The following is a 12,859-nucleotide window of genomic DNA, read 5'->3' as shown; positions in this document are numbered from 1 at the left end:
ATAATTTTTGCTGGTAATTTGTTTTTTTCTCCCCTTACTTCCCTTACATTCTTCTTTTGTGGGAATGGCATTCTGCTGTGTTCAGGGCTTACTCCTGGATCTACACTCAAGGCTCATACTTTTTTTCAGCATATATTTAGTGCTTGTTATTTGCCTGCAACTGGCGATAACAGTAGAACTAATATATGTTGATATCTTGAGTGATTTTCTTGGATTTTTGTTTGGCTGTTTCTGGGTTTAGGGTCACACTCAGCTTTGCTCTGGGTTTCCTCCTGATTCTGTACTCAGGGATCACTCCTGGAGAGCTCAGGGTTCTGGGGTCAGTATTAAGCTGGCTCTATGAGAAACAGCAGTTGCTTTACCCGGTACTACTCTATGGGTCTTTATTGGATTTTGGGGTTAGTAGTGATGAAGGCGGTGTCCCTGATATTGGTGGGCCCCCCTGGTGACTTATGTGAAGCAGGGAGGAGAAAGACGGTCACTTTCTCCCTATTTGCCTCTGACACCCCAGACTCAGGGTTACTGGGTTCTTGTCTCACCTCGCAGAAAAGAATTTTAGGAGTAGGCAAGCAATGAAGTAAAACATTTTATTTGGAGAGTTTTTGAAGGAGAGGAAGGGGAGAAAGTGGGAGAGGGTAGAGTAATGTGCTCAAGAGAGAACCCCGGCTTCTACAAGAGTACAGAGAGCCGCAGCACTCATCCCAACATTAGACATGAAAGGATGAATGTACACATCTCAAGAGGGGAGATTCAGGTGACAAATGTGCTCGGCTACGTGGGCACAAGCAGTACATGGCTCGAGCAGCATATGCTCACCCTTCCTTTGTTCAATGTGGCTTTTAGAGGGTTTTTCCCAACCTGCCCACACCTGGGACTTTTACCTAGATAAAAATCCGTTGCTAAGGAGGTCGCCAAGGGGTTTAGGGTTGAGAGTGGTGAGGGTCTTCTTTGAAATTCTTTTCCTGCCCTTTCATTTCTGCTGGAGCTTCTCTGAATCAGTGGCAGGCACCAGTTAAGGGTCTTATCAGACCTTAGTTCTTGTTTTCTGCAAGATTGGCTTTTTGCAATTTCAGGGTTATTAAGTCCCAGGAAATTTTCTACCATTCCTTGGGAGATGGTCCTCCCTCTCTGTCTGCCTGCCTACATCATCCCCAGGTGACATGTGAAGTAGGGAGGTGAGAGGTGGCCACCTCAAGAAGGGAACCTGCTGTTTTCTCTCTATACCCCTCTACTACCCAGAGAAGGGCTGGGAAATTCTAGAACTGTAAGCCTTGATCCTTGCAGGAAAGAAAGTCAATCCTAGAATTTATCTAAGCCTTTGAGGTTCTTGCCTTTCCCTCGCAGAAAAGAATTCCAGGAGGAAACAAGTTGTGAAGTATAACACTTTTTATTTAAAAGTTTTGAGGAAGGGGAGGTGCGGGGTAGGGAATGAGAATAACTCAAGAGAGAACATGGGCCTTTCCAAAGTTGGAGAGAGAGCCCCAGTACATGTCCCAGCATTAAATATGAAAGTGTTAAAGGACACATGGTGAGAGGGGAGATGTGGGCTGAGGGACACACATGCTCTTGAGCACTCCGTGCACCTGCAAGCTCTCCCATGCTCCTAGTGTCAAGTTCGCTGTTACAGGTTTCTCCCACACTGCAGAGCTGGGGGCTTTCTACCTGAGAGAGTCTGTGGTAGAGACATTGCCAAGGGGAGAGGTGAGAGCAGTTGATGGTCTTTGATATTCCTTTCCTGCCTTTGCTCCTGTGGGAGCTTCTTTCAGAGGGAGGGCTCCAGCCTTCTCTGAACCTGAGCCAGCTCACAGGGGGGTTTGCTTTTCACAGCCTTGGCTGTTGTTTTTATTACTGTCCGGGAATTTATTGCCATAGGGGCCCTTCCCTAATTTTCCTGCCTTTCTGCTTTAGTAGTGCATGGGTGAGATAGGTAGTGGGGTTAGTCTCATTCTGGTAGTGTTTCACTATTTTCTTTTCTTTTTTAAAAACCTTTAGTCACCATGAAATTACAGAGTTATTCATGGTTGAGTTTTTCAGGCATACGGTGTTTCCAGTCATAAATTTCCTCAGATGCATTCTTTTGTTCTTTTAGATTTACGTTTTGTTATATACGTACTAGGCTTTTGATAAATTTATTAGTGAAATAGAAGCTAAGATTAAAGAAATTTATAATAATGGAGTGAGTATATCTGAAAATGTGGCTGCACATGTTTTGTTGTAGAAAACATTTTTCATGTGCAAGGCTCTAGATTCTATTTGACCCAGCAATACCACTCCTGGGAATATATCCCAGAGAGGCAAAAAAGTATAGTTGAAGTGACATCTGCACTTGTTTGTTCATTGCAGGACTCTTTACAATAGTCAGAATCTGGAAAAAAAACCTGAGTGCCCGAGAACAGATAACTGGTTAAGGAAACTTTGGTACATTTACACAATGGAGTACTATGTAGCTGTTAGAAAAGATGAAGTCATGAAATTCACATACAAGTGGTACTACATGGAAAGTATCATGTTAAGCGAAATGAGTCAGAAAGAGCGGGATAGACACAGAAAGACTGCATTCATCTGGGGAACAGAAAGCAACAAAATGGGAGACTAACACCCAGGAGTTGCCAAGATTAGTACCAGGAATTTTGCTCCATGACTTGGAGACCAGCCACACGTGCTAGGGGAAAAGGAAGCTCAGATAGAGAAGAGAGCACCAAATAAAGGGTGTTGGGAGGATCCTCCCAGGGTGGGAGAAGCATGCTGAAAGTAGACTATAGACCAAACATGCTTGCCTCTCAATGCCTCTCCTGCAAACCACAGGACCCAAAAGGAGAGAGAGAGAGAGAGAGAACAAAAGGGAATGCTCTGCCACAGAGGCAGGGTGGGATGAGGGGGATGGGGGGTGGGAGGGATGCTGGGACCCGTGATGGTGGAGGATGGGCGCTGGTGGAGGGATGGGCACTTGATCATTATATAACTGAAACCCAAGCACAAAAATTTGTAAGTCTATAACTGTACCTCATGGTGTTTCACTAATTAAAAAAATTATGAAATTCACATTAAATTAATAATTTGCAATTTATAAATTTTTGCGACACCAAAATCCAGTACTTTGTAAGACTTGTTCAGAATCACCTAAAGAGGAGAAAATAGATGGAGAGGAAAAGAGAAGCATAATATTAAAATTTGCATATTCACAAATATGATAACATACTTCATTCTCCAAAACTAAGTATTACTGAAATATTATTGATACATATTATTCTAAATCATTATTTTGGTGTTACTTTGTTTTTTTAAACTACAGTTTTATGTTTGGGACATTGTTTCCTTTATTTAATTTCTACCATATTTTATTTTTGGTATTTAATGACTTTTTTTCCACATTAGTTATTCCTTGTCTCCTAGCAGTGCTAAAGGGTTGGCTGATTTTATTATATTCTTTTTTGGCTGTACAATTTTGGGTTAAATTCACATTGAAGTCACAGATATTATCCTGCAGACCTAAAAATTATTAAAACCTAATTACTGTAAAACTCAAAAGTCTTAGAATATAAGTGAAACAAACTAGATTGGTGCCAGACTCTGCTGTGCATCTGAGTCATTAGTAAAACAGGCAAAAAATCTTACTCAATAGATCCCAAGTCAGTGCTGTGATTCTGCCTCTTTCAAACAAGTTCTTACACAATATTGATGCCACTGGTCCAAAAGCTAGCTTCATATAAAAACAAACCACATTCCATCAGTCACTGACTACTGAAGGATTTCATGTCCCCTTCAGGGCTAATACTCAAATTTCTCAACAGATAAAAGGGAAGTGCTTAGGACACCAGGCAGAAAAAAACGAGACGAGAATGAAAGAATCTCTCAGAGTCACCTGAGAGTACTTTAATGGAAGTACAAAACACTAAATTAACAGTGATCAGTAAGAAATAGCTATAGCAATTTTTTTAACTTAAAGTAGATTATATCTGAACTCAATGTTGTATCTGAAGTCCAGATTGATGGCATCTTTATATTTTCTTTTAGTGCCATGATTTACAATATTGTAAATGGTAGCATTTCATTCATAAAATACTCTAGCACCACGGCCTCCACCAAAGTGTCAACTTCCCTCATAACTGTCTCGGTGATAATCCTCTACCCGGACCACGGTCCTTCCAAGGTAAACTTCATACTAAGACCAGTTCTGTTTCTTTGCCTTTAAGTATTTGTTATGCCCCTATTTTTACATCCCACATGTAAGGGAGATTATTTTGTATCTGTCTCTTTCCTTCTAAATTCTTTCATATGATGCTCTCTAGGTACATCCACATAGCAGTAAATTGCATGATTTCCTCTTTTACTAAAACAAGTAATATTCCATTGTATATATATGTACCATAATTTCTGTATCCAGTCATCTGTTCTGAATACTTGAGTTGTTTCCAGATTTTGGCTAGTATGAATAGTGCTGCAATGAATAAATGATTGCGAATTTATTTCTGAATAGAAGCTTTTGGCCCATGGGTTAGTGATCTTGCGGTGTGTATGGAACTTTACTTCTAGGCTTCCATGAAGTGTCCATATTTCTTCCCACTTTCCACTCCCACCAGCAGTGAACGAAGGTCCCCTTACTCCACCTCTCCAGCATTGTTTGTGGTTGTTGTTCTTTGTGATATACTCTTATGATATTCATTGTAGCTTTGTTTTGTTTGATAATGAGTGTTGAAGATCATTTTTCATATACTTTTATGGCCATCTTTATGTCTTTTGGGTGAAGATTCTGTTAATCTCCTTCCCCCATTTTCTGATTTTTTTTTTGGTTCCTGTAAAGTTCCAGTGCTTTGTACATCTTGGACATACCTTTTGTCAAATTTGTTGTGGGCAAATATTTCCTTCCAATCTGCAGGATGTCATTTCGTTCTGGTCATCATTTCTTTCATGATGCAGAAGCTTCTCAACTTGTTGTCATCCCATTTGTTTATTTTTTGCTTCCATCTACTTGGTCAGTTCCATCTACTTGGTCTAGATTCAGTGTTATGAGTTTTGTACCTATATTTTTAATCTCTGTAATTTATACATTCAGATGTGATATTGAGGCCCTTAATTCATTTGATTTAAATTTGATTTGAATTGAATTTTGTGCATGGTATTAAAAAAGGATCTGAGTTTATTTTTTGTATATGATCAAACATATGTATCTTGCCCGCATATATGCCTGACTGGGAACACCTGTAAAAGGTGATTAGAGGCTGCCCCAAAAGCATTCATCCTTCTCAGAGAGCCTGGCAAGCTACCAAGAGTATCCCACCCACATGGCAGAGCCTGGCAAGCTAGCTGTGGTGTAGTAAATATGCCCAAAACAGTAACAATGATGGTCCTCATTTCCCTGACCCTGAAAGAGCCCTCATTATGCCATTGGACTACACTTGCATGTGACAGGGATGAATGAAGACGTTACTGGCGCCTGCTCGAGAAAATCAGTGAACACCGGGGTGATAGTGATAGTGATAATGACGATCAAACAGTTTTCAAAAAAATCAGTCATTGAAGTGGCTTTATTTGCTCCCTTCAGACTTTTTGTACCAGAAATAGAATAGGACTAATAAAGGTAATTGGACCTAGAGAGAATAAATAGGGTATGGCAATTATACTGCCGTTAAATGTACTCAGCTAGAACAGAGATTCTACATTCTAGGCACCATAATGGCAGTAAGAAAAGATCACCGTAAGGTGCATATCATTAGATGAAGCTTTGTTCTGAGAATGCTTTATTTAAAATACATACTCTTTTTATTTTTATTTGAGTACCATGATTTACAGTACTGTTAAAAATAAACTGTTAGCCATATCATCCTCCAACACCACACCTACTACCAGAGTTTTGGCATCCCTTCATCAGTGTTTTACCGTCCCTTCCTTTCTTGGTAGATTCTGTTCTGTAGTCTAATTATTAGGATCTGTTACTGTTGTCCTATTGTTATTCACTGTGTGTCTTTATATTCCACATATAAGCCTTCATATCAGCCAGACATAGTTATATAACCACAATAGATGAAATTTGGTCTGGGAAATGTAATATTCACTTGCAACTCCCTTCCCTCAATAAAATTAACATTTTGTCAGCATTGTTATTTTTTTAAGAAATTATCAGATAATGGATTTTAATTAATAAATAGTAAGTTTTTCTATAGTGAAGAATCTCACATACATATTTTGAATATGAAATCATAAGTAGACAAATGAGAGTTTTTTTATATTTGTTAGGAAGGAAGGAAGGAAACTGGCAATTACATAACTGAGAAGATGAATTCGGCACATTTGTTACGTACTATTTTAAATCTCTCTCCTTTGCCTGCCTCTGCACAGGCTCTATGTCGATGGTCCCTTTGGAAGTCCATTTGAGGAATCACTGAACTATGAGGTCAGCCTCTGCGTGGCTGGAGGCATTGGGGTAACTCCATTTGCGTCAATCCTCAACACCCTTCGGTATGTCATTTTGATCTATTTCATTCATGTAAGTAGAGACATGTCAATATTGTAGCTATCTACTTCTTGTGAAGAAATTCCGTCCAGAATTCTTATATTTGTTCATCAAGTTACTCCACTTGCTGGTTATTAAGACAAATAATTTAATGACTTTTAATATTTGTTTTATGGCTTCTAGTCTGCTCTCAGTATGTCGGCATGAAAGCTGTGCATCATCTCTTGTCTGTTTACCCCAGTAAAGTCATTTCAAAAATATCCATTTTTTACATCCTCATCAGTAGTGACATTACTAAATTTATTAAACACTACTTGTTAACACCTGTATACCAACCCTCTATAGATACTATAACTAAGATTGAAACTGTTCATGTACTTAAGATGTTGAAGTGGAACAGGTCAAAATAAACTAGTGAAACAGTCATGAATAACATTATTTCAGAAATTATTGCAAATATAATAAAGACAAAAATTATTAATAGTATATGGAAGTCTACAGCCATTGTTATTGTAGAATTATGGTCACGGAATGCTTTTCTGGGTCAAAACCAAGTAAGTACTTCTTTCTTTGGTCTCTTACTTAGAAGTTTTTAAAAGAAGCATAATTTCAAAAGTGGTATTGCTTAACCAGGAAATATTTTTATTAATTTTAGCTATAGTATGAGGAGCAAAATTAATTAGTATTGTAATTAAAACCAAACTTATTCTTAACTATTCCGTATGCTTTTCTGGGGAATAAGATTTCGCACACAGTGCTCATGAGATCTAGGAGAATGTCTAATGACACTCAACCACTAGGCCAAGAGTTCAGTGTTGCTTGGCCCCGCGGTGCTAGGACCAGCAGGATCTGCCCGATGGTGCTCAGCGACTGACACACTCAGTATGCACGAGGGACCATGAGTGAAAGCACCAAACCGAGGTCTCACACACCAAAGCTTGCACCTGAGACCTCTAAGCTATCTCTGTGGCCCTCTATTTTCTAGGGGAAAATTTTACTGCACTAAGACAGTAACAACGAAGTCTCCAATGGAGACGTTACTGCACTAAGAATAAACTTTTAATGTAGTAAATAAAATTAAAGCAAATATATTTGAAAGATATCTTGTTTATTAATTTTTGCTAAAAATTCTGAAGTTCATAGAAAAACATACAAATTCCCATGTACAGGATGTTTTCTAAGACATTATACGTAATTTGGGCACTCTACCTTAATATGTGACTTGGACAAATTTTTCTAAGTGATTTCTACCAAAAGTGAAGAGTATTTTCATAGCCTGAAATTTACCTTCATAATTACTAGTGGGAATTCAGACTTAGAATTCTAAGTTGCTGGAATGCATTACGTACTTGTTGGTTGTGAAATCTCATTCCTTAATAAGGAACAAGAAGAGGATAAGCAACCAACTTTCTGCAATGAAGTTGAATCATTTTTGCCGAGTGGCCAGGGTAAGGCTGATTATCATAGTAACAGAATTTAATAAAAACAAACAAGTATTTTTCTGAGATTTAGAGATGATTTGAATGTTTTCATCAATTAAGTTTATTATTTTAATGAGTGATATATGTATGTATACTTAAATTAACAATTTTATATATGTATATGTATGTATACTTAAATTAACAATTTTATCATGTCTTTAAGTCAATGGATTGAATTTTAAATTCATAAAAATGTAGTAAGTCCCATGTCAGATCCTAGGTTATAAAACTATTTTTTTCTCAATTAATTTACTAAAAATAAAAAAAATTAGATTCTTAGTCTTTTTAAAAATTTTTTCATATAATGGTTATTTTGTTTTAATTTTAAAGGGATGACTGGAAACTGTACAAGCTTAGAAGATTGTATTTTATTTGGGTGTGCAGAGACATCCATTCCTTCCGTTGGTTTGCAGACTTAATCTGCGTATTGCATAACAAGGTAAAATTAAGAATTTTTACTTTGTCTATTTAAAAAATGTTTTCAATAAGTATGTTACCCCAAATTGCAAAAATAATAAAAGTTATCTGTAAAACAAACCAGAGAATATACAAATAAATAATGAAAAATTCCTTAAGCTTCGAAAGACATAATATTCCTTAATAATTTGATGCACATCATTCAGAAATAATATCTATGTAAGTATTTGTGATACCTAGAAAGTTTTCTAACATCAGTTTCCTAATTTATATGCTTTAGAATAGAATGTTAAACAAATATACAGTTAAACAAATACCATATTGAGTGGTAAATATATATGTATATACAGATATATAGATATAGATGATATAGATATAGATAAAGATATCTAGATATCTAGATATAGATATAGATAAAGATACAAATACATCACTGTCACTGTCACTGTCCTCCCGTTGTTCATTGATTTGCTCAAGCAGACCCAGTAACGTCTCTATTGTGACAATTGTTAACTGTGTTTGGCATATCGAATATGTCATGGGTAGCTTGCCGGGCTTTGCCGTGAGGACGGATACTCTCAGTAGCTTGCCGGGCTCTCCGATAGGGTCGAGGAATCGAACTCAGGTCGGCCATGTTGGCCACTTGCAAGGCAAACGCCCTACCCACTGTGCTATCGCTCCAGCCCACAAATACATATATAAATATACATACATACATACATATATCTGGTGAGTGAGTAAGCTTGTGGTGTGTGACAATGGATGCTTATGGCATTTTAAGGGACAGAAGCCAGATAGAGGAAAATATCAGCAGTCATTTGTTCCTGTGCCTTCCATCAGTTTCCCCAATAGCTCTTACTCCCTTATCTTTATTAATTTCTTAATAGTCCATATGAGCTATTACCAGATTTATGTCAGAAATCTAAAATTTCAAATATCCCACATTTTTATTTCATATATAAAAGAGCAATGAGCTCCAACCTCTGTGTTACTCCTTACCTTTAATGTATAAATTTCAAAGGATTTAGAAAAAGGAAATCCTCACTGCATTCCCCACCTAACTTATATAAACATAGATAAATTACAAGTGTTCTAAAAATTTTACCAATTGTTTTCTACAAATTTCTGTTTTAAATATACTATGTCTTGATTTTTTTGTTGTTGTTGTACATAGAATTGCCTCATTTATATTGTGAAATTATTATAGAACAGTTCTATTAACAGGATACATTCATAGTACCAAAACTAGAAGGCCATCTGTGGTGTCAGGGATTGAGGGCAGGTAGGCTACATGCAGAGCCAGTGCTCTGACTACTTGCCATACTGACATGCTGGTCCCCATAATTTTTATATTCAAAGAATATTTGTGTCTTGTATTTTGTTTGCTTTGATGATTCTGTCACATAGGAGTGAAAGCATTTGGGCTTTTACTTCTTTTTTCACCTAATACAGGTTCATTAAATTCCCAGTCATATTGCTATAAACAGAAAGACTTCATATTTTTCAGTGTCTTGAGTATTCCACTGAGTATATAAATCACAACTTTTCATCCAGTTATCTGTTGTTGCACATTTAATTTGATCCAAATATTGACTGCTTTAATAAAGATGATATGAATATAGAGATTCAAATATCCTTTGGATTTAGTGCTTCATTTCCGTTGGATAAATGCCTGGACACTTAACTAGATCATATCATATTTACATCTCTAGTAAACTAAACTTTTTTTTTAATTGGGACCTCCTGATAGGGTACTATGGTCAAACAGCCATTTATTGCTAACTATTTTAAGAATCTATATACCATTTTCCACACATCTGTATAAATTTATATTCTTACCAACAATTAATAGTGTACTGGAGTTCCTTTGTCTCCACATTCTCACAAACAGCTGTTTCTGATTTCCTTAATAAAGCTAATGTTGAACATTATTTCTTATGCTTGAGGGCCAGCTGCATGTCTTCTTGGAAGAAGTGTCTATTTAAGTATTTTGCATATTTTGAATTGGATTGTCTCCTTTATTATTCCTGGGTTTTGTATATTTTGCATATTAACCCTTGTTAGACATATGATGTGAAAACTCCTTCCAACAAATAAGGCACCTTTTTTTTGTTTGTTTGTTTGAGGGATGGGGGAGAAGATATCAGTGTTTATTAATAATAAGTGGCAGTGGAAGGAAGCACCTAGAGAGATGTGCCACATGCCAGGGAACTGATTAGTGATTCCTGAGTTTAATATACTGATCAGTTACTCCATCGGCTGCTTTTTCCCACCCTCAGGGCCCAGGGCTGGGGGTGGCCAGGGTGAGTGGGGGGAGCCCTGACTCACAGTAGCCATTCAGAGGGAATTGGGGCAACTTCAGGCCCCGCGGAGGTGGCCGGGCCAGCGAGAGCAGCGACAGTCATGCCGGCCGGCGACTCTGCTGGACAGGGGGCGGTGGCCGGGTCGGGCGGAGGCTCTGCTGGGCAGGGGGCGGTGGCCAGGCCAGGCAGTAGCTCTGTTGGACAGAGGGCGGTGGCCGTGCAGGGCAGCAGCTTTGCTGGACAGGGGGTGGTGACCGGGCCAGGCAGCCTCTCGGCACTGGCGCGGCCTCGCAGTTTGCACATGGACCTGGCCTGGACGCTTCCCGTCGGTTCAGAGATGGGGCCTAAAGCCTTCAGTGACTGGGAGGCCACGAGGGGACACAGGGGGTCTGGGACTACAGCACCGGGTCGCCAGGTCCGCGGCCACTACAGAGGACCAGCCGCAGCGCCTGCCTTACCCAGACCTTTTTGTTTGGGTTCTAGGTGGTTTTTTTTTTAATCACATTTAAACGGTTATAACTGACCCCCGCCCCCCACCCCCCACCCCCAGGAGCTGAGCACTGCTCTCTTCCCCTTGCCTGCAGAGCTTGGTCTCCCGGGGTCCGGAGGGCCGAGTCCCAGAGCGTGCCCGCCATGAGTCTCTTCTGGGCACTTCAAATTGCAGAATTTATATCAAAGGCCTTAATCAATCTTGATTCAATTTTTTCCCAGTAGGTTTGATGCACTGTGGTTTGCAATGCTATTAGTTATGCTTTGATACATAGATTATTCCAACACAGCATCTCACACCAGAGTGCCTACGGAGCCACTGATGAACCAGAGGCCCCTCCCGCCCACCCCCATCCCCACCCCCACCCCCCCCACCCCTTCCTCATAAGCAGGAGTCTCTGTGCCAACATCCAGTCTCAGTGCTTGTGACTGCTAGTTGCTCCCTCACTGTGTATCTTTCTTTCTGATTTTTAATCTGCATAATACTGTTTTTGTCAACATAGTAGAAATTGATGACATTCTTTCTTATAGCTGCTAGTTTGTTCATATCCCAGAACATTTCTTGTATTTTAGAGGTGGCGCACTCAGTGTTACTTGGGGCTTACTCCTGGCTCTATGCTCAGGGATCACTCCTGGCAATATACCGGAAATTTTTTGATCAATTCATCATTGGTTACACATCAGGATTGTTTTCATATCTTGTCTATAGCACTAAATGCTTCAGCTGTACAGAGGTAGGCGTAAAACCTTTCAAATTAATGGCTTTGTGTTCTGGGGGAATAAATGGCAAGAAGTAATATCCCTGGATCGCGTGGAATTCCAGCCTTTGTTAAAAAATCTCCATGCTGCGTTCCATAGAGGTTGGATCCGCCTACATCCCCAGTAGCAGAAAATTAGAGTTCCTTTCTCTCCTCATCCCCCACAACACGAGCTATTTCCAAATTTTTAGTTATATTTTATTTTAACTGGTATGAGGTGCTCTCTCGTTGCTTTATAGATTTGCATTTCCTTGATATTGAGAAGGTGAATACCTTTCTATATGCCTAATAAGTCTTCTTTGGGGAAGTGTCTGTTCATCTCTCCCTATTTTGAGATGGAGTTATTGTTTTTCTGTTAATGGTTCTGAGCACTTTGTGAGTGCCTTATAAATATGGAAAGTAGGTACCAGTGTGCTAGTATAGCAGTAAGGTGCTTGCCTGCCACGTGGATGACCCTGCTTCAGTCGAAGCATTCTCTACAGTCTCCAAACCCTGCCAGGAGCGATTCTTGGACAGAGCCAGGAATAAGCTCTGAGTGCCACTGAATGTCGTCCAAAACTAAAATCAAAAACCTTTTTCTGATGTATTATTTGCAAATATTTTCTCTCATTCAGTAAGGTGTCTGTTTATTTTAGCTTGATATTCTTTTGCCATTTGATATAGTCTGATTTGTTTTTTTCATGTATTTATTTTCTTCTGATATTCTTGTGTTTGCCTCTGTTCACCTCATTTAAGAAACCTCTGAGGTTCAATTCCTGGAGAGTTGGGCCTCTGTTTTCTTTACTGTGTTTTATGGATCATGAGGGCCTTTAATTGTCTTTGATTTAGTAGTTTCATTATTTTTCATATGGTGATCTAGTTTTCCTAGTACCACTTATCAGGGAGAATTTATTTGTTCACATCATATATTTGACTTCTTTTTGCCATATATTATCATCCATAAATCATAAATTTATCTCA

General features: G+C 38.8%; 1 protein-coding gene across 1 annotated transcript in view; it reads left to right on the top strand.

Moving 5' to 3' along the window:
* NOX4 (NADPH oxidase 4) overlaps positions 1–12,859 on the top strand; it is a 204,142-nt gene that overhangs the window by 163,767 nt on the left and 27,516 nt on the right. The window contains exons 14-15 of the mRNA XM_056114562.1: positions 6,337–6,456; positions 8,263–8,371. Of these exons, the coding sequence (XP_055970537.1) occupies positions 6,337–6,456; positions 8,263–8,371 (229 nt within the window). The remainder of the gene's footprint in view (positions 1–6,336; positions 6,457–8,262; positions 8,372–12,859) is intronic.

This window comes from Sorex fumeus, unplaced genomic scaffold (genome assembly GCF_029834395.1).
Source record: "Sorex fumeus unplaced genomic scaffold, SorFum_2.1 ptg000026l, whole genome shotgun sequence".
NCBI classification, from domain to species: Eukaryota; Metazoa; Chordata; class Mammalia; order Eulipotyphla; family Soricidae; genus Sorex; species Sorex fumeus.
This window is presented reverse-complemented; position numbering and strand designations above follow the sequence as displayed.